This window comes from Typopeltis vanoorti, chromosome 26 (genome assembly GCF_054136105.1).
Source record: "Typopeltis vanoorti isolate ZY-2024b chromosome 26, IOZ_Tvanoo_1.0, whole genome shotgun sequence".
NCBI classification, from domain to species: Eukaryota; Metazoa; Arthropoda; class Arachnida; order Uropygi; family Thelyphonidae; genus Typopeltis; species Typopeltis vanoorti.
The window spans coordinates 22,892,087-22,915,429 of NC_143574.1; the positions used below are offsets into that span (position 1 = coordinate 22,892,087).

Here is a 23,343-nt window from a genome sequence, read left to right on the forward strand (position 1 = left end):
GCCAGACACTAGCAGGAAGCAATACAAGATGCCTAAGAATTAATATTTCCCGTATCTTGGTAAGTTTCGCACAACATGCTTATTTTTAAATTGAACTTACTTTGAAGTATACTATTATTTTCCCCATTTGATTGTGTGTAGAGTAAGTAACTTCTTGGCCTTCTGAAATTGCTGAAAAACTTAAAACCATTTAGTTTGCTCTCTCTCCTTAGCTTAGATATACAGATTCATAATCTACAAACCTAATCTTCTCAGATCAATAGTAGGTTGTTACTAATTCATCTCTAATAGATTATCCAAAGAAACATTAAAATTTCTACTCATTTTAAAGCTACTTGCAAAAATTTAAATTCTGATATTGTTTCCAGCTTTGGCATTGCTTCTCTTTTCAGTAATATTCTCTTGTACAACATTTTAATACTTAATCCCCCCCCCCTCCCCCCGACATACAGATCTCTACTTATTTGCCATTCATGCTGGATACTTTTCTTGGAAGAAATTTACATACAGATTACAGTTCAAGGGTACTACAATGGGTTCTCCCCTTACACTGCTCATTATCAATTTTTACAATGAACATTTTAAAAAGCATCCTCCTCTTAAGTCTTCTATCTGACTGAGATATATTGATAGTGTTCTCAATATATCCTAGCCAAATTAAACGCATTCTCTCTATTCAACTCGGTAGTCAATGTCCAAGAATCTGTTTTACTGTGGAAAAAGACCAACAGTCCAGTTTTTTTTATTATTTATTTATTTTTTTTATTTTTTAAACATCTTAAGAAGCCATTCATAATGGTAACCTTCCTTTTACAGTATACAAAAAACCTACTCATGCAGGCAGATGTATTTACAAGCTTTCTCTTCATTCCTCTTTCCAGCAATATGCTATTATTGGAACTTGAACAGAGTCATCAGTCTCTGTTCCAATGAGACATCTCTCACAGATGAATTTAACCATATATGCCTTACTTTCCTATCTAATAACTACATTTCCGACATATATTTCCTCTTATGTCTGGTTGTCACCTCATTCACAATAATATTGGTTAATAAAATTATCAGATTTGGAATTCCTGATCCACATTTGCCCTATCTGTTACATGCTAATATAATTGTCACTGAAAAACTCATTAATTTTTCTTGTTCTCTTCATTCCAATCTGTTTTTATCCTGTTAAAATCACTCATTAATCCTCCTCCTCTTGTTTATTAGACCAAGCTGCTTATTTATTTACTTGTTTTTATATGGCTCTCATCCACAAAGTTTTATTTGTCAACCTAAAGTACATTCATACTACTGGTGGGCTAATTTTTTTTCTTTTTTATTGATTTTATATATATATTTTTTTAAAATTTATTTTTACATATCTTTCTTTTAAGGTTACACGGTGGTCAGTATTCATAATTATTTTTTACATAGTCCAGAAACTCTGCTCTAGAGATCAAACATGGAACTTTTTCAAGTCGCTTAATGCCTCCAATAAGCAGGGTGGTGTTCTCACATCAGGTGATGAAATTCATGTTGAAATTCATGCTGAAAATGATCACAAACATCGAGACCTATGATTCGAACTTGCAGCCTGTTGGTTGGAGAGCAGATGTGCTAACTATTTGGCACCATTCTTCATCACCTCTGTAGCAACATCTGGCATGGTTGTCTGAGTGGTGAACGTATCTGATCTCCAACCAACAGACTGCTGATGGATATGGATATTTATGAATGTCTAGGTGAGAGATGAATTTCATCTCTCACCTAGACACCGTTCTGGTTGTTGGAGGTCTGAAATGACTTGAAAAGGTTCCACACATTTGTCTCTGGAGCAGGGTTTCTATGTTATGTAAAAAAATAAATCAAATATACCAAAAATTTTATAATTTCATAACAAAAATCTGTAGCACACTCACAGTATTAATGTATTATACATAGGCTGTTCAATAAGTTATAAGACTATATTTATACAGAAAACAGATTACCTTTAATCATCATCATTTACATTTGTCTTAATGTTGTGTCCACTTCTTAAACACATGTGAAAGTCCTTTTTTTGACAGTTCTTTCAAAACTGCCTATGCAGCTTTTACACATGCTTTGTTGCTTTCGAAATGGCGGCCTCTTAGTGGTTTCTTGAGTTGAGGAAACAGCCAGAAATCGCACAGTACGAGATCAGGACTGTATGGATGGTGTGGTAGGATAGCTATGTTGTTCTTCTGCAAAACGTCCACTACACAACTAGCAATATGTGGCGTTGCATTATCGTGGTGCAATAAGAAGCCATTCTTCAGCAATGGATGCTTCCTTTTGACGTGCTGTACCATTGTCCGTAAAACATCTGCATAATATGAGCCATTTACAGTATTCCCGGGTTCTACAGCGTGTTGGTAAACAATGCCTTCATAGTCAAAAAACATTATGGTCTTTACCAACCGATTTTTGCCTTCCTTCCTTAAAAGTTTTATGCCAGCGAAAAACACTTGCCCTTGACATTTCTTCATCGTGGAAAGCTTCGCGTATCATGTTAAAAGTGTCAGATGCCAATATTTGCAAACGCACATAAAATTTAATCGCATAACGCTGTTCCAAGGACGCTTCCATTTCAACGACTGGTCGCAGCTCGTAGGCGTGCCGAAACAAGCTTGCATTTAGTCACGTGAAACTTGGCACATCAGCCCGTATACGCCATCTATCAACCTCTTTTGTTAACACAGACAGCAACATTTCTTTATTCCACAGAAATTAATATTGTGATGAGTGCTTTTGCGACAGTAAAATTAGTCTTATTACTTATTGAACAGCCCTCGTAGGTTTAAAACCTTTTTTTGGGTGGAAATAAAAAAAAAAAAAAATTTTATCTATCTCTACCTCACTGCTTCAATACCACTGCCCATATTTGCCTCTTGTATCTTTACCTTGATCAGACAGATTCCTTTGCTCTCCTCTCCACTTATTCCTCTCGTCCTTTCTGTTCTCCCAAAAAATATCTTTCATCTCTGTTATGGTTATCAAATCTCTCTCTCCATTACTTCCCTGTCCATTCCCAAACACTTCTGTAGATTTTCTGTTTTTCTTGCCTGTTTTCATAGTTTACTGTGATAGATTTGGTTTTCATACCAAATCTCTTGTAGCAGTTCTAGTTCATAAGGATTCATAAATGTGGAGGTAGTGAACCTTACGTTATGTGTGATTTTATTATGAGATCATCTTCCTTTCATTCATTTCTGTCCATTTTCAACTTAACCAGGTATCGCTCTGTATAACTCCATTTACATCATAAATATTTAGTATTTTGAACAGTATTTTGGTACCTTGTCACATGATTATTTTGGGATCCAAGTATAGATCCTTATTTATATTCCTGTGATTTCTTGACTGTTTCTTTTATGATAAAAATCTAGTCTTGGCCATCCATATTTTGTAAAAAGCATATTTTGTTTTTCACCATTTTCCCCTTAAACAGTTTTTTGAGTATATACTAATATGAATCTTTCCTGTAACACTTAGTCGGGAAATGCATAATGTTATTATTATTACGGGCAACTCCAAGGAGTCCTAATGTTAATAGGAGTTCACATTATAGTAGCTATATTTTTAAACAGGATGTGATAATAGTTTGATCCAGAGGTTTTCTCCATTGTGGAACTATGGATTCTGTTAATATCAGAATTTTATTCTGATATTAATAGAATCCATAGTTTCACAATAATAATTCTGTTGATTATCAGTATTACCTGATTTTGCACTAACAAAGCACATATCAGCACTTCAAAATTGTAGAATGATTTTGAAAACGGATTGTTTAGGTATCCAATTGCAGTCATAGCATCCCCAAAATTTGAGGGTTTTTTTTCTCCCTCCCAATCTTCTGTTTACAAAATCATATGACCTAATCTGTTCATTAAAAGATCCTAGCTACCTAGATTTTTTGCATTTCTACAAAATCCTTTGCTCCTGCAAGTTAGCAGATTTTGTCTAGACTAAATGAATTGGAATTGTTAATATTATTTTAACAGAAAAACACAAATGTATTCACTGCCTATCACTGTGCCAACTCTGGTGTTGCAGAATGTAGTAGCATTGATTCTCTTCATCATGTGCAGTGGAAAACCGTGTTATATGTGAAGCAGATCTAATTCTGGATAGCTATTTCTGAAATCCACAGCAGCAGCTTTACAACTTCCTTCTCCTTGAACAAATATGATTTCTTGCACTACAGCCCTTTTTGCTTAGTAGTAAATATCAAACTTGATATCTTGCATGTGCCCCTAGTTACCTATATAAAATCAATGTATTAATTACACTGTTATTTTTTATTATTATTTAATTTAATTTAATTTTTTTGTTTAAGGGAGATAAGGCTTTATAAATTCAACAAGCTATATAAGCTTGTTCTGTGCAGGATTTGAACTACGGCTTTTGCCAACTAATTAACAAGACAGGAAAAATTAAATGTAAATCTTGTTTAATTCTTATTGCACAAAATGAATTTTAATGTGGTGTTTAACCATTCTTCCTCCCAGATGCAGTATACTTCATTAACTTGTTTCTTGAATTAAAATGAGTTTCTCTCTTTACAGAGGACTGCATAGATTTATAAAGGCCCGCGTTTTTATGAGAAGGTGTTATTCAAAAAATGCTACAGTTGGAGAATTATTTCAAGAAGTAGCAGCAAAATACCCACTAAGGACTTGTTTTATTTTTAAAGACAAGACATGGACATTTAAGGAGGTAATTGTTAAGTTTTATTACCGATGATCATTTTTGTTCTGTTCATATTTACTAAGAGGTTTGATAATTCTTAATTGTGACAAATGGATATTTCCTAGGGAATTACATGAAATCAGTTAAGTATTATTCATGTATTTTGTTTGCACTTCACTCTGTAATATGGAAGAATAGAAATCTTTATCAGTTTTATGGTTAAATTGGTCCTATACTATGTTTTCTTTTTATAAATCTGGTAGTTAATAATTGGTAGATTTTTATTTTCTGAATGCTTTTTTCCCTATTTTTCTCACCTTTTGAAGGTTATTGAATTTATTAAGGCTGTACTGATTGCTTAAAGCAACATTTCATCACTTCTCTGATGGTAGCAGTAAAATAGCATTAGTTGAACTTAATATTTAGCACTTTCTGGAAATTAAATATACTGCTAAATTAAATAAGAAACTAAACTTGAATTATAAGTTCAAATCACACATCACTTAAACTTCTGTTTTAGATTGTATTCAAGAGTACAATAACATTTATATGCTATTTATAAATAGTGATCGCAATAACTGTAAGCCAGACAAGGTTATGCCTATAGTATTATCTCTGGTACAAACCAGACTTTTATGTTTAAGGATGTAAAAATCATTTTGCTCCACTTTCTGGCATTTGGAATAGAGATATTTAATTTGAAAATAAATAGCAGAGAATGGTTTTTAATACACACAAACTGATATTGATGGAATTATTGTTAAACTGATGATGCATATTATTTAGGGTTCAGTCCCCTAATTAGGGATTTTAGGCAATTTTAATGCAATGGCTTGCCATTCTTCAGCTGCATTGCTCTAAGGGTAAATATTTTATATCTGTAGATATGTTCTTGGGATCAGTTTGTTTGTTTGGGATGACTTGAAATTAGGTGTTATGATAAACATTATGAGATGTGATTTAGAAATATGCATACCCTAAAAGGTAAGGTTGAATAACACGTATTATGTTGGAGGTTTAATGGACTTTTTACAACACTCAAAAAGAATTAAAATAGAATTTAATACTTCCTATATTTCGTCCTAGTCACTAGGACATCTACGGGGATTACAAAGACAATTAATGTAACATGCACACAAAAACTAACAATACTAAGCCCAACCACGTGGGTGACAATAAAGTCCTATCTAGGTGGAGCGCCCTCTAAGGGCAGTTGTAGGTGGCCTGGAATGTGAGGTGGGACCTCTGGCGATGACTGTTTCCGAAATCTTCGGAAGCTTAACGCAACCGTATTTGTTAAGATTTGGTTGGTTTTTGAGAGCTGCTGCTGCTTCTAAGAAAAGTCTCTCTTTCTTGAATTTGCTGTGGTGGAGCATGGTGGTTTTTTTCCATGATACTCTGTGGGTGGTGTCCAAAACATGGTCAGCCAAGTCTGAATGGCCATAGTTGTGTTTAACGATGTACAACTTGTGTTCCTCTAGGCGGATGGATGCTGATCTGCCTGTCTGTCCAAAGTACACAAGCTTACAGGAACAGGGTACTTTGTAAACTCCAGGCAGAGAGAGAGGAGGGAGCTGATCTTTTGTAGAACGGATAAGGGTAGCCAGTTTGCGGTAGGGCTTATATGCTGTGTGTAGGCGTTATATCCGTTCTACGAAAGATCAGCTCCCTCCTCTCTCTCTGCCTGGAGTTTACAAAGTACCCTGTTCCTGTAAGCTTGCGTACTTTGGACAGACAGGCAGATCAGCATCCATCCGCCTAGAGGAACACAAGTCGTACATCGTTAAACACAACTATGGCCATTCAGGCTTGGCTGACCATGTTTTGGACACCACCCACAGAGTATCATGGGAAAAAACCACCATGCTCCACCACAGCAAATTCAAGAAAGAGAGACTTTTCTTAGAAGCAGCAGCAGCTCTCAAAAACCAACCAAATCTTAACAAATACGGTTGCATTAAGCTTCCGAAGATTTGGGAAACAGTCATCGCCAGAGGTCCCACCTCACATTCCAGGCCACCTACAACTGCCCTTAGAGGGCGCTCCACCTAGATAGGACTTTATTGTCACACACGTGGTTGGGCTTAGTATTGTAAGTTTTTGTGTGCATGTTACATTAATTGTCTTTGTAATCCCCGTAGATGTCCTAGTGACTAGGACGAAATATAGGAAGTATTAAATTCTATTTTAATTCTTTTTGAGTGTTGTAAAAAGTCCATTAAACCTCCAACATAATGTCCTCACAGCACTTAAGCCTCTACACAAGAAATGAATAACACGTAAACACAAGGGTAAGGATGAATAAAGTATTAAACTTGTTTTAGCACCCATCCATTTGCAATCAAATGGATATGGATGGGTGCTAGAAAGTATTGACAGAACTTTAAGGCTTCTTAAAGATATTGACAGAAGAAAGCAGAAATACTGTGGAAGGAGGACTTCTCATGGAAAAAGAGGAAAAGGTAGACCATCAATGAGACAGATGGTATGTCTGGAGTGACTGGTCTTTAGAGAGTTGAAGCCTCCAGAAAAGCATACAACAAGATCACCTGGTGAGGACTGGTGTGGCACATCACTGTGGAACTGAGTAATGTGCCACATCTACTCATTGGACATCATCATCAGTGACCATATGGCAACTGATGATGTCCAATGAGTAGATGGATGGATGATTGGCTATGAAATATGGATTGATCTGTTTATTTTACAATTCCAAAACGAAGACTTAGGCTCTTCTTTGATAATTACTCTTACACATTGTCCACTGTTCGCATTATGAAAATACAACAATGAAACAGGATCGCTTTGGTATCGAATGAGGATTCTTGTGATTTTAAGGTTTTTGCCTGATCTCTGATAAGAACCAATAGTTCAAAATGGCTGTTAAGTCAGTGAAACCTTAATCAAAAGCACTAATATACGGAATAATAGGCAGTGCTCATATCTTAAGTAGTGCAAGCTAAGGCAACTCTGATTCCAAGGATTATATTCCCATAAGCTCTCTGGGCAATTTTCAAAACTTTCAGAGTTATATATGTATATATTTGCCACTGAAATAAGGATGGTGCTTTTTATTTTCAGATGGCAGAAGCAGACTGAATTAAAATTTAAATATTCTGAATTACATTTTATAAACAAATATTTTGAACAAAATATATGTTATGGTTAAAGTGATAAATCCAGTTATTATTAATAATTACCAGTTAAAGTGAATAATTAGAATTAATCACTTTAACCGGTTAAAGTGAATAATTCCTAGAAGAGTCTGGTAAATGTAATAAAAACATGTTTTATAAAAAAATATTTCATTTAATAGCAGAGAGAAAAGGAGATAAATACATTATTATATGATTATATTGTTGTCCAGTAAAAAACAAATTACTTATTTTTGTAGGAAAGACCTCTGTGGCACTTGGAATTACGAAGGATTTCTGACTTTTTACATTTGCAGCAATTTGAGTTACAATGGGCTATACAATCGCAATATTGGAAACCTTGACTGCCTAAATTAGAATTTTTGTGGGCACATTCTCTTAGACTTATCTCAATATCAGGAACTTCATTAACTGAAATAAAAGTTTCCTTACAAACGGTAAATTCATTCCTCGAATAGAGTTGGTTAAAATACCATATTTTGTACCTAATTTATATAGGTTTTCATTCTCAATAGAATTATAACAGCTATAATATTCCGGTTATCAGTCTTAGCCCTGTCTACTTCTGGAATTCTTATCCGAACATTTTCTCCTACATTTGCAATTGGAAACTTAGTCATTGAAAGCCTTAACATTTTTTTAGCTTGCTTCTTAAGTGACTGCTTAGCAGAGTTTCGAGATTCTTGAATTTTCTGTGATTTCATTGAGTCTAAAAGAAGTACTTTCCTTACTTTTTTCATTATTTTCTAATTCAACATTAGTTATATTTTTTTATTTTGTTATCTTCCTTGTTGATCGTTCCTGTTTCAGAAAAATGTTATTTTCTTTCGATTTGGCTAACACTCTTATTTCTGTTTTTGTTTGGATCTCCCACAGATAAGTCATCACTCGTATCATCTATTTCCACTTCCACATTGTCACCATTTTCTGTCCTAATACTGCTTTCCCTCTCTGAGATTATCTTCTCACATTCAACATCCTTATTAGTTTGATCTTTTAATATAATCTCAAAATCTTCTTCACTTGTGATTTCTGACAAGGTATCGACTGGTAAGTATGTTTTCAATAGCTTTACAGCCAAACATAGTTTCATAGGGACTGTGATCTATTCCAGAGTGATGTGCTCTGTTTTTCATAAACTGAATAAATTTTATCCCTTCCGACCATTTTGTTGTTTTATTTGTTTTTTACATTTACCAGCTCCTCTAGGAATTATTCACTTTAACTGGTTAAAGTGATTAATTCTAATTATTCACTTTAACCGGTAATTATTAATAATAACCGGATTTATCACTTTAACCATAACATATATACTCATTAAAAATATTTATCAGTTTTAATGAGTGTATTTTTTTTTTTTAACCAAAACACTTATAAAATTTCTTTCAGTTTGCTTCAGCTAATTAAAATGAGTATTCAGTGTTTTGGCCAAATTATGATTTAAAAGAAAAGGAAGCATTAAAACCTCTTCTGAGGTTTCAATGCTTTTTGTATATATATATTCTTGAACTGGTAGTATTTGAACTGATGAATAAGGGAATAACAAGTATGGTGAGATATTCTCTTAATTACATCTTGTCAGCATCGACACTTACTCCACTAATTTTTCTGAATTTTTTCAAAATATCCAAAAAAATATATATATGTCAAATGATTATTCTTTAAAGTGCCTACTAGATCTTCAATATATGCTAATACTTTATTTACCTTCATAGTTAAGGGAGTTGTCACCCCTTGCACAGCATACAGTTTGTTGCATTCCCACAGAAAAAGGTTGCAGAAAGAGTGCAGAGCAAGGGACTAAAAGGGGGAAACCTTGCTCAACTCTTTGACTAGGTGATAGAAATCCACTGACTTAAAAGGGGGGTAGGTGTATTAGCTTTTTATTCACCCATATGTGCTGGAGAATGTGGAATAGAATGGATTTCAGATATTGTCAAATGCTTCTTGAGTAACAGCCACCATTAGAGACTTTGTAATATTAACTAGGAAGAGTAGATCACTTAGTAGATTAAATTCTACTACTCAGTCTGGAACACCATATGTATATATGCTTTTGATTATATGTCATATTCTTGCTTTGAGCCCATAGAGACATAACTAAATAGCATAACTAAAACGAGAAGAATAAAATCCTTCTCCTTACAGTAAAGTTCCATCTGTACATCATCTCATCCTTGGACTTTCCATGTCTGACATTCTTTATAGGCTGTAGTAACTTTAGCTACTGTAATGGGCTTATTAAACCCATCTTGGATTTAAAAAGAAAAGAAATGAATGTTCCAACAGTTGCAGTTTTCCATAGTGCTGTTGGCTTCAAATAAATGTTCATAGTGTTTCTCAAAGGAGTCAATGATATGTTATGTGGTGGACATTCCTTCACCATCTAGATGGATTTGGACGAGCCCTTTCTTTGTGGAATTTGAACTGTCTATTGAAAAATGCTGCTGAAGATCTAAGTGCTGATGTATTATTTAATTAATAATACCTTTCTTCTACTTGTTTCTGCTTTTCCAGTTTTAGCTGTTGATATTTTTAATGTCACTGCATTCTGTACCATTGCTACAAGCCAGTGTCTTTCTTTAACTGAAGAAGAATTAGAAATCAGCCTGAAAGAAACAAGAAATGGAAAATCACCTGGAGAAGATAAGCTAGGTTCAGAACTATATAAATACGCAGGAACAAGATTCAAAAAAAGACTCTTATTATTTTTAAATAAAATCTTCCTGATAGAATGGAAAAAAGCAATTGTGATTCCCATCTTTAAGAAAGGTAATAGAGATGACCCTAAAAACTATAGAGGTATCAGTATACTAAATTCCTGTTACAAAATGTATAGCAGAATCTTAAATAACAAACTAATGAAATATTCCGAAAACTTTATTCTAGAGGTACAGAATGGATTTAGAAATGGACGATCATGTATAGACCCAGCCTTTTGCCTAAAATTAATAGTAGAGAAAAGAAGAGAATATAATTTGGAAACACATATTGCATTTATTGACTTTGAAAAAGCATTTGACAAAGTTAAAAGAAACATATTATTTAACATATTAAAAGAAAGACAAATACCAAATAATATCCTAAAAGCTATCACAAGTATATATATGAAAAGAATCAAATACAAATAAGATTAAATCACGAGCTATCATATACAAGAGAGATAAACCAAGGGGTCCGACAGGGATGTCCCCTCGCAGCAACTCTTTTTAATATCTACTTAAATGAAATAATAATAAAATGGAGTAAAAATTTACATCAAGGAATTAAACTTTCTCCTACAGTGAACTTAAACACTCTCCTCTTTGCAGACGACCAAATAATAATTACAAATTCTGAAAATAACTTACAGAAAGCTATTTTAAATTTAAATGAGATATCCAAAGATTATGGTATGATAATATCAACAGAAAAATCAAAAACTATGGCCTTTAAAGGACAAGATCCAGCAAGAACTAAAATAGTAATAGATAACAAGATCTTAGAACAGGTGAATTCATTTAACTACCTAGGATGTATGATCACATATGAAAATGAAAAAGATATAAACGTAAAAATTGCAAAATATTTAAAAATAACAGGTGTAATTAACTCTATATTTAAACCAAACCTAGTTCAAAAACAAACCAGGCTAAAAGTATACAATACATTAGCCTTACCGGTCTTGATGTATGGAAGCGAAATCTGGACAATAAAACAAAAAGACAAACAAAGATTAACAACAGCAGAAATGAAGTTTATGAGAAAACCTGCAAAGTATACCCTATTTGATCACAAAAGAAACGAAGATATTATGAAAGAATTAAACCAAGAACCAGTAATAGAAAAAAATTAAAAAATATAAACATAAATGGATGGAATACGTTCAAAGAATGAAAACAGAAAGATTACCAAAACAAGCCTTAAAGTACAAGCCATTAGGAAAAAGAAAACCAGGACGTCCTCTTAAACGATTCAACGATGACTTCTAAGGCCAGAACAGGCCATGCTAGGCCTAAATCCTTGATATGTATGATATTGATGACGATGACTGTTGATGTTTTTAATGTCACTGCATTCTGTACCATTGCTACAAGCCAGTGTCTTTCTTTATACAGATCTTTTAACTTTTTCCTTTTGAGAAAAGCACATTCCTTTCCCCCATTTAATCATGTTCTGTTTTACCACTTCATTGAATTCTGACCATGTATACCAGTCCCAGGTAAACATTTATTTCAATTGGAACAGAGGATCTGGAGTTTGATTGTAAAGATGGATGAGAAACCTGAAAGGCTCCATGGTCTAGAACTGATCTCTACTTGTTCCATGGAATTTAAGTAGGACTAGATTATTATCTGATATGTTCATGTCAAGATGTTTGATCTGAATTATTCTGTACTTATAAGGGAATCAGAGATATGAATTCACTTGAGCTGGGACCTATACTTTGATTTTTGTAAAAATTAGCTTGGTGATTAGGGTTGTGAATTCTCATGTGTCTGTTAGATGAGACATACTTTTAATTGTGCATATCCTACTTTTACACTTCTGGTGTCTCCTCCTATTTTATCTGTCAGGTTTTCAATACAGTGTCTCCAGCTGCTGTGGTGAGATGGGCACCACATAAGTATAGCTGTAATTCCTGGAACATATACATTTACAAATTATACAATATTTTATTACATTATACAATATTTCCAGTTTATTACAACTTGCTCTTTTGTGTTCCTTTGTAAATTAGAGAAAGATCTGTGGGGAAAGGATGAATATAAGAACCTCTGCTCCTGCCTTGTTAGATCTCCCAAACCTCCAATAAGACAGGAGTGGGTATCTATTTTATAAGTTTTTATATCTGCAGAAGTGCCTCTTGGAGAGACAATAACCTTGCTTTATTGAGTAGCATAAGTTTCTACATGGCTTCTTGTTTAACTGAACTGGAATCCTTCTGTGGAGACATCACAGAAGAATCGTATTATCTCCTTTCTGTGGAGACAACACAGAAAGGAGATAATATGATTAGTGAAGTATTACAGGCAAGTCTTTAACTTATAGATTTTGGATGAATCTCATGAAGTCTTCAATTTTTTAAAGGAGGAATTGTGTATCCTACTTCTTGTAAATTCTTTTCCAGGTTTTTTGAAATTTTTTTTGCTGTTATTTCCATTTCATGGCTGCTGATCTTGATTTTGAAGCTGGCTTCTTTTTTTTTTATGTAAATGTTATTCATACTGAGAGAACTTTGCAACAGTGGCTTGATTATTTTTTTTCCTTAATTGTATCCCTCTCTATTATCAGGTGAGATGGTTCTTCATAGTCTTTGAACTCTTCTGAGACTGAGGAGTCTTCAACCTTATCTCTGTACATTTTTTATTTCTTCTCCTTTTAATATGTTATTTTTAGCTTGTTTTTTTTAATTTCTTCTATTTTATCAGCAATTTTTTATATATTAATTCACTTTTCCATTTCAATGATCTTGTCTGGATACTAAGTTCTTTCAGATGTCTTATTTATTTATTTTTTTTTTTTGTTTCTTCTTTTCCGATTTCTCTTTATAGAAATATTTCATTTGTTTACGTTTAGTCTTCTATCTGTTCAATTTTTACACCAAACTCATTGCTATTAATTTTAAGTAAGATGGTCTTTTCCGGGTAGACAGGGAATCATCTTCCTAATTTCTTTTATATTATCATGCATTTTGTTATGATTTTACTGGACATAGTTTGTTTGAAAGCACCCTCTTTGCTATACAGAATTGGAAGATCTGGGAGTGTTTCTTTATTGGCCTCTTAGTAAGATGGCATGTTCTCAGTAGAACAGGCTGTCTTGCTATGTTCTACTGGTGCCCTTGCTCTTTTTGCAAAACTTCTAAGATAGTAATGTGATGTTCAGAACATCTCATTACAGCATTTAGTCTTATGGCATTTTCCACCTAAGTAGTCATATGAGCTGCAATGCAGGCAGTCTTCTGCACTCCTGTATAGTTCACCATAACTTGAGTTCTACCAGTGTTGACAAAATAGGATATGGGCATCTCCTTGACCCTTGTGAAGGTAACTTCAAAGAAAGCCAGTTGGAATCTTCACTTAAGCCACTTCTTTATGTTACTGATTTTATCCCATTTTCAGAATGTCTGAATAAGGATTTCATCATTGCTTTCTACAATCCCATTGGAAATCTCTAGATTTCTGCTGTTCTCACCTGACTTCCTGTCATTAAGGAATTATTATGCTACTTTGGAATGCTAAACTCTAATGTTAGTTCGTCTCTGCTTTCCGTATCTTTTACTATAACTAAATATTTTTCTTTGCCATGCAGCATAGAGTATATCTTATTAGCAGAAGATATACTCTATGTTAGACACTTGTCTCTATGTTAGTCACTTGTCTTACCTCTTCACATCCTGGAATTTCATTTCTTAGCATTTATACCCTTGGAGGAATTGGTACTATTATCTCAAAAAAAAAAAAAAAAAAAAAAACTAAAAACTCTGCATTATAAGAAAAAAAGCCTATTGGTTATAAAACTAAAAATAATAATAATAAAAAACCATAAAAAAAGTTAAATATGGAAACAGACACAGAACAAAGGTGGAAGGGAACCATGGAAAATATGGTAGGCAGGCATTGGAATAAATTTATATTCCATAAGAGAGAAATTAGAAACACTACAATAGTTGTATACTTAAATATTCAAACCAATTTTAACTTATGGATCTGAGATCTAAGTTAGAAATAATGCATTTGATCAAATATTGGAGACCACAGATATGAGAATGAATTCTGAGAAAAATTAGAGGTTAGCAAAAAAAGATAGCATTAATTGCAAAATCATATTTAAAATGGTCTTAGGAAGGAATGTATTACTTAGCTCAGTTCACACATTCCTGAATACTAATCTGCGATTATATTGTCTATTAAATAAACATGTCCACACCAGATCAAGATGAATCGTCTCATTCATTACCTTTGCCTTGAAACATGACATAACATATCAGCCAATACACAAAACAGGAAATATGCCACAAATCATTCATTAAACTCTTTTTAGGTTTTAATAGAGGCTATTCATTTTTTTTTTTTTTTTTTTATCCACAGAGCTCCTAGTTATTGCTCTCTTTGCCTTATCCACATGCGTCTACAACCACCCTGAACTTCACACCTAGTACTTTTTATTTTATTTTATTTAATTTTTTTATTCTATCAAAACCACTAAATCTAAGCTTTCATTAGTGACCTCTTTTAATACTTCTCCATTTCCAGATAAACTCTGTATAGTCCATATTCCAAATTTCTGTGCAGTTCCATTTATCTTTTGGGGATGTGTAGTAATAAGATTTTTTTACAAGAAAGGGGTACCAGCCCTTTGCTTGACCTCAACCTGAAGGAATAGAGTTTTGTTCTTGCAGTGCACCTTCTCTAAGCCTGTGGGAACCAACTCCAGACTGTACCAGGTCACACAGACAGGTTAGCAACAGGGACCTCTACCCCTAGTAAGATGTCTTTACCCTGAAATATGAGCTCTTTCTACCTGTACAGAAAGAGATTAAGGTACGAAAAGGAAAGATCCCTAGCCCTTGACTACTCAAATTGCATTGGGGTCAGAAGAAGGAGTTGGTCAAGAGAGATCAGAAAGAAAAGGTAAAAAGAAGAAGCCTGTCTCAAAGTAAGATAGGAAGAAGAGAACAAACCCAGCTAGGGGATCTTAGGGACGCCACTATCCTTATTATTAAGATGATAGCCCCTAGGGCACTATTGATCCATGGGACCTTATTCAGGCCATCCCATCATATCTGATGGGATCCCCCATCTGCCACCTGTGGAATGTGCTCTCTAGAGATCAGGGTTCTCTGAGAGGGTCTCTGCATCCTCACCTTTTTAAAACACGTGAAACTTCACATCGGTTAAAAAGTGCCCTGGATGATTGATTTCTGTGGAAAGACTAATGTGGTCTGAGCAAATGGTTCTAGTTCAGCTTGTTAGGGTTTTCATAACACCATATTGCTGTGATAGATGATGAGGAATGTACCTTCCTGTGTGTGTGTGTGTGTGTGTGTGTGTGTGTGTGTGTGTGTGTGTGTGTGTGTGTGTGTGTGTGTAGGTTTTCTGTAGACAGAAAAGGATATGGATGTATTGTTTAGTTGAATGACCAGAGTATCAAGGAAAGACAGACAATTATTGATTTCCATTTCAGTGGTGAAACAGATTCTCAGGTGTTGGCTGTTGAGATTTATTAAAAATGTTTCCAACATATCCAGGTCAAATGAAGAACACATCATCCATGTAACATAGCTGTCATATTGTGGGTTTGAGAAGACACATGGTTTAGGACTATATTTTCAAAATCTTTCATGAAAAGATTGATGGAGAGAGAGGAATAGTTGTGCCTTTGGTCTGCTTGTAAGTTTTTCCTTTGCCACATAAAATAACCTGAGTCATGGTAAAACTGAATAAGTTTTCTGAGAGATAACTGTGTTATTCATTCTGTATAAGTAACATGTAGACACAGTTGAAATATATTTAATTAAGATACATTAACTACAGATATTTTGATGTGTAATAATTTAATAGCTAAATAAATTTAGTTAGAAATTATTTCTAGAGGTTTTGTCCACTAAACATCAACAGAAGTAATAAACATTTCTACAAAAGATAAGATGAACATCTTCACTATGGGATCCAATAAAAATGGACTGAGAAAGCAAGAGGTTGCTTGAAATTTATTAGTAGCTATTTGGCTGACACCATTACTTCATTTTTATCTTATGCTTTTTGTTTACGTTTGTTCAGTTGCACATTCCTAATAATGTCTGCCAAGCAGGTGCTTCTAAATTTCAAAGAACTGCTTACTTTTTCAGTATTTTGCTCATTTTTTTGGTGTATTTTGTAAAATGCATAAGTACTTACTAAATTCATTTTGTCTGCCAATTTAAGGTTATTTCCAGGCTAGCTGGATGGATTTTATTGAATTTTTACAAAAAATTCTTGCACCCTTGCAATTTTTGTTTCAGACCATTTCAAGTAGGGATAAAATGGTTTCAAATTATTTATATGCATTTTTTTATGGAAATATCTCTCTTACTCTATTTTAACTGGATAGGATGTAAACTAGAATATGATTGTATGGTTTAATTTTTATTTCAATCAGATCATTTGTATTGACAAAATTTGGCAAATTGATTAGAACTGATTAGTAATATATATATCGTGAGACTTTGATGTTGTTGATTATTCATTGTAGTGCTTTATGATATAAACAACACTAAGAGAGGAAGAAATAAATTAATTTATTCACTTTACTAGTCTCTGTAGCACAGTCGGTGTAGACAAAGCTCTTTGGTTGGAAAGACCTGGGTTTGATTCCTGTCCGACGTGAGGAACCTTTATCTAGCCTCTTTCAACTAAGGATGAGTTAGCCAGTCTCATGTGGAGTTAGGGGTATTTTTCACCTGGAAACTCGGATTCTTCGTCCCCAAAACAAGCAAGCCAGTCCTGTGAACACGTGGATTTACAGCCATAAATCCTTATGACAATATGTTTACATGTGGTAAACCATGAGTCACATCATGATAGCCAACTTCCTGGATAGGAGATGACACATGAATGGGATGGGAGTCACCTTACTAATATTTGCTGGCTTTCCACCCAGCATCTTCAGAGCACAAATTGTTACTGTGACAAGAACACAGGCACTAAACTAAATCATTAGAAACAATTCAAATTGTAACTGAAACAGAACTATTGTCTTAATATGACATCCTCTTTTTTTGCCAGATAACCATGAGTTAATTTGGAGAATTTTGTAGGTTGGGCTCTCTGGTGTCATAATAACTATCTCCTAGATTTTTGACAAATTAACAGTCATACTTGTTGACATTAGGGAAAATGCTTCATGGCCATTGCTTTTAAAAATAGTCTTTTGGACTATAGCAGCCTCTGTGTAATACCTTTTGTGTAATAACTTTTTCAAGCCATTTCAGGCTTTCAATAAGTGGGGGCAGTGGTCTCACACCAGATGATGAAATTTATCTTCCACCTAATGACAATCGCAAACATTCATTCATGCCTACAGCAGATTCAAACCTGCAGTCTGTTGATTGGAGAGCAGGTATGCTAAGCACTCAGCCAGCCAGGTCAGATGAAGAGGGTATTAGGGTTTATGAATTTTTAGGACTCTATATCCTGGATAGTTTGACATGAAAAGGTAGCTTTTTAGTAATCTCTTTGGGCTAAGATGTAAATTCAAAGCTCTTCAGCAGCATAAGACTTCCTGACCACCACTATGGCTGGAATGCGTGGTGAATCTATCGTCATAGGCATCCTCAAAAGATGCTGCTGCCTTTATAGCCAAGGATATAGCTTTGAAAATAATTACTAGCAAGGAACATGATAGCTATGATCTCTCACTCACACTGGTTAAGAACATCCATCTTGATGTGGTCAATATTCTGACTATCCAAACCTCCCAAGAATAACAATCCACCTAAAGAAATGCCATCCATCCACAGCCTGGTTTAGGGCTTCCAAACTTGTCCCTGGTCTGTTCTCTTATTTATACCTGGCCAAATTCTCACTGCAGTTGGTACCCAATTTTCTTCTGTTTGCTTGCGCAGGTTCTAGGGTTCATCAAGTGGATTTGGATTAGGGAGGAGAGGCTAGGTGATTTTCCTTGATGATTATATATTGCACATCTATCTCTTCCCCCTTTGAAAATATAGTATAATAATATAGATTACAGTAAAACCATAGCTATCCCATACATTAAAGGGTTATCAGAAAAAAAATAATAGAATTCTACACCTACAGATTATAGAATTCTATAATGTTAATGCTACTTTTAAACCACCTTTAAAATTAAATAAACATATTCAACTCCTCTAAGGATCTCCCCATTGGCACATCCTGGAGTTTATTGCATCTATTGCACCTGTAACCTACTTTATATTGGGGAAACTGGACGTACAATCCCATTTGAATCCCATATGCATACATTGTTGTACAGCAATTTTCAACTTTAGGTAAGACTCATGAACATTTATTTGTTTTGTACATATTTTAATGTCAAGACTAATTGATGAATGCTTCTTCTTTTTTTTTCATTATTATCTGAGCAGTTTTATTGGTATAATTATTTGAAATTGGATGGTATTTCATGGTCTGTTGTTTAAAATCACCATTGAAATTTGGAGTCTTTTCAATTTTGATTACATTCAGGCCATTTTAATGGCAAAAATTAAGCAAACAAAATTTGTGATAAATGGATGGTGTCATTATGCAATAGTTGCTGTTGCAAAGCACGTCATTTTTTTATGATTGTATATTGCAGAGAAGGGGGAAATGTGCTAAGGAATTGACTATGTCATTGACCTGGCTGTTTAATGAAACTCTGGCAATGAGACAAGCTCCCAAGGAGTGGAGGAAGGGGTAAGATTTCCATTGTATACAAGGGTGGTAGAAGGTATTGGACTATAGACCAGTTTATATTTCTTAATTAAAATTTATTAAAATAAAGAAATTTAAAGATTAATTAAAATTTGCTAAGAACTCACAGAAAAAAAAATACAGAATTGGGCAAATGCAGAGACTATTGTTTATGCTGGCCTGCATGGATTTTTTTTAGTAATCTGGTTACCTTTCATGATAGATTAATAAGTATAATAGTAAGACATACACTGCTATTTTGAATTTTGTAAAGGCATTCAACAAGGTGCTACATCATAAGTTGTTGTTTTAAGTTGCAACATATGGATTTGGATATCAGATTAGTGGATTGGATTGATAACTGACTTTTTGTTAGATATCAGATAGCTGTGTATGAGGGAGTTGGTGGAAGGACAGTAGCAGGCAACTGTCTCTCTGTAGTTACTGAATTACAGGAGGATATTCATATCCAGATGATGTGAAGCTTAGGAGGATTATTAATAATAGTGCTGATGTTTTTGTTTCTCAAAAGGATTTGAATATACTTGGAAGGGTGGGAAAATCAATTGGGATGCAGTTTAATGCAGCTATAGTTCGCCCACCACTTCTAGGTCCCTTCTTGGCTTTGTGCCAAGAATAGTCGATTCATGCTGAAGGGGAGAAAGAAATGAAGGATGTACGAATTGGTCGCCAACATGCGAAATCACGTGCTTTCTTGTCTGTCGCTGTACTAGTACTAGCTTGATTTTTGTTGTTCTTTTTTTGCATTATTTTTTTATTATTAATTTGTATATGATGGATCCAGTACAGTCAACAAGTTCTATTGTTACACGTTTCAGTAGCTCTTGCAAAAGAATATTGAATAATATGCTGACATTCTGCGAAAAAGAATCGTCAGAAGGCCGTCTTCTTGTTCCCCTTTCTCAAGTCATAAAACGTGCAAGTGCAATTGCGGGCGTATCGGGGTCGACTGTTAAAAGAATTCGTAGGGAATCAAAAGGTGAAGCCAAAATTTAAATCTCCTAAAAAAAGCGCCAGAGAAAGAAACCATCGAAACCGTAGCTTTGAATGATTTTGATGTAGACGTTATAAGAAGAACTATTCACGAATTTTACGTGGTCGAGAAAAGAGTGCCAACTGTTCCGAAATTGATTCCTGTGCATAAAGAAAAAATTAATTTTTCTTGGAAAAGAGAAACTTTAAGGAAAATACTTCATGAAATCGGATTTTGTTTTAAAAAGTCCCAGAATAAAAGGAAACTTATCATGGAGCGAAGTGACATTGTTTTATCTAGAACGCAGTATTTGAGAGCAATAAGACGTTTCAGGGAGGAGAAAAGACCGATTGTATATCTAGATGAAACTTGGATTGATAGTAATTTAACTTATGGAAAATGTTGGCAGTCTAAAGAAGAATGTGGAGTGCTACAAACCGGAAATGCCTCGCGGCGCATAATAATTTTGTGTGCAGGTGGAGAAATGGGTTTTTTAGCGAATTCAAACTTACTATACAAAGCCAATTCAACTATTGGAGATTACCATGGGCAAATGAATTCTACGATTTTCGAAAAGTGGGCAGAAGAAAAACTGATTCCAAACCTTCCTAAAAATGCTGTTGTTATAATTGATAATGCTTCATATCACTCTAGTCGATTAAACAAAGTTCCAAATTGGTCTAATAAGAAGCAAGTTCTTATGGATTGGCTCTCTGCAAATAACATTTCTCATTCCCCAGATATGCGAAAAATTGAATTGCTTAATTTGGTCAAAAGAAACTCGCCCACAACTAAACTATTTAAATTCGACACGATGCTCAAAGAGCATGGATTTCTAGCTTTGAGGCTACCACCATATCATTGCGATATTAATGCTATTGAGTATGTTTGGGCAGAAGTGAAAAGTCTCATTCGCCATCGCAACGTAACTGGGGATATTGACATGTCGAAACTTTTTAAACTTTCAGAACAGGCGATTGAAAGTATTACAGTTCAAAAGTGGGAAAAATATTGCTCTCATGTCACCTCATTGGAAAATATATATTGGGATAGAGACGGAATTATCGAAGAATTGTGCGAACATTTGGTAATCAGTTTAAGTGAAAGTGATGGCGATTCGGACACCGATTCAGATGACTCTGAAGAGTAAAAGAATTTGACAATGGTATTTTTTCCAACAATTTTTTGCATGCTATTGAGAGTCACAACAACTCATAAATAATTAATCAGTTTAGGACATTAAAGTGCCTCAGTTCTCTCAACTGTAAGTTTGGAATATCTAAGTTCATTTGAAATAATTTCTGTTTTTCTGTATAATTCTTTTTATTTTAAAGAAAACTTTCTTAAAAATAAACTTAGTTACATTTTTGTTTTATGCTATAGCTTTTTTAATTTTATTAACACTCTACGTACATTTTTCCAACTGTTATACAAGCAAAATAGTTGCACTTTAAAAACAGCAATGTTCGTAAAAGAAAAGCTAAATTTTCCGACCTGTAATAATAAAAAAACTCTGTTTATTATTACATCCCAGAGGACAGACTGATTACCCTATTATCGGAATGGATTCTCCTTTTTCTGACATGCGCAGAAGTGTCGAGGGACCTCAAATCGGTGGGCGAACTATAAATGTTTGGTTTTGAAAGAGATACACAGAGAAATGTCGCTTGGTGGAGTTATACTGGAAGAAATGGAGGTCTCATGGAATCTTGGTGATTAATAAGAATTTGAAGTTCGTTTGCCACAGTATTGAGGAAGACATTGACCAACAGAGATAAAAGGGTGGTGGTGATGGTTTCATTGTATAAAATTAACTTGTTTAAAAATAGCTTTGATCAGATTGTATTTGGGTTATTGTACTCAGATCTGGTCATTGGGATTTGAAGGGAATGAAGTAACCTTGGAGATGATGCAGATTACAAAAATGTGATATCATGACTGTACAGTGTTGGATATGAGGATAATTAAAGCATGCATGCAAACTACAGTTTCATGGATAAAAGATGGGAGATGATATTGAGACATTGAAAGGATCAAAAGGAAGGAGTGAACCTTGGAGATGGTGCAGATGCAGATTACAAAAATGTGATATCATGACTGTACAGTGTTGGATATGAGGATAATTAAAGCATGCATGCAAACTACAGTTTCATGGATAAAAGATGGGAGATGATATTGAGACATTGAAAGGATCAAAAGGAAGGAGTGAGTAAAAGGGTCAGATTTTTTTTAATTTATTTATTTTTTTTTTATTCATAGAGAATGCTAGGAGCATGGAATGCATTGCCTTAGAGGTGTGCAAATAGTGTATGAGTTTAATGAGTCGTGTAATAAACTGTGTTATCTGTAGGGAACCTACCATGGAGAGTCTTATAACTCCATGGAGGTTGGGAATAATAACAATAATAAAATGAACAAATATATACTAATCTTCTTTTGAAGATTTTCTATCACACCAAACTTTTGAGTTGTACATAGATAGAATTAATATAACTATTAATAGACATTTCAGTAAATTTAAATATATTCATTTTCTTTATTAGGAAAATATGTTATTTCTATGTTATTTTAGTAAACATGCTATGGCAAAAAGTAATATTTCTGCATTATTTTTCAATAGGTTGAAGAATTCACTAACAAGATAGCCAGTTGTTTTGCAGAATTAGGATTCAGACGTGGAGATGATATTGCTTTATTTATGGGAAATCAACCTGAATATGTAATGATTTGGCTTGGTTTGTCAAAAATTGGTGTAGTTCCTGGTCTCATTAATACTAATTTAAGAATGGAGTCATTGGCACATTCCGTTTCTGTTGTAAACTGCAAAGCTATTATATTTGGAAATGAATTCTTTAATGGTACGGATATCTTTTATCTTCTTAATTCAAATTCCTAGAGCTTTTATAACTAACTTAATGTTGAAAGATGCTGCCTATTATGTGATTAAATTAAAAACTAAAGGGGGGGGGTTGTTGATACGTTTTATGTAAAGTAGCTCAAGAATGTGGTTACTCATCTTAATGACTGTAGTGAACTGCAAAAATATAGTTGACTGTGATTAATCAAGGTAGTGCAATATCAGGAATCTTCTGTGAGGTTG

At 34.1% G+C, this 23,343-nt stretch overlaps 1 protein-coding gene across 1 annotated transcript in view; it reads left to right on the top strand.

Annotated features, from left to right (window-relative positions):
* Fatp1 (Fatty acid transport protein 1) overlaps positions 1–23,343 on the top strand; it is a 271,807-nt gene that overhangs the window by 84,607 nt on the left and 163,857 nt on the right. Inside the window, exons 2-3 of the mRNA XM_090414827.1 lie at positions 4,575–4,725; positions 22,864–23,101. Of these exons, the coding sequence (XP_090270953.1) occupies positions 4,575–4,725; positions 22,864–23,101 (389 nt within the window). The remainder of the gene's footprint in view (positions 1–4,574; positions 4,726–22,863; positions 23,102–23,343) is intronic.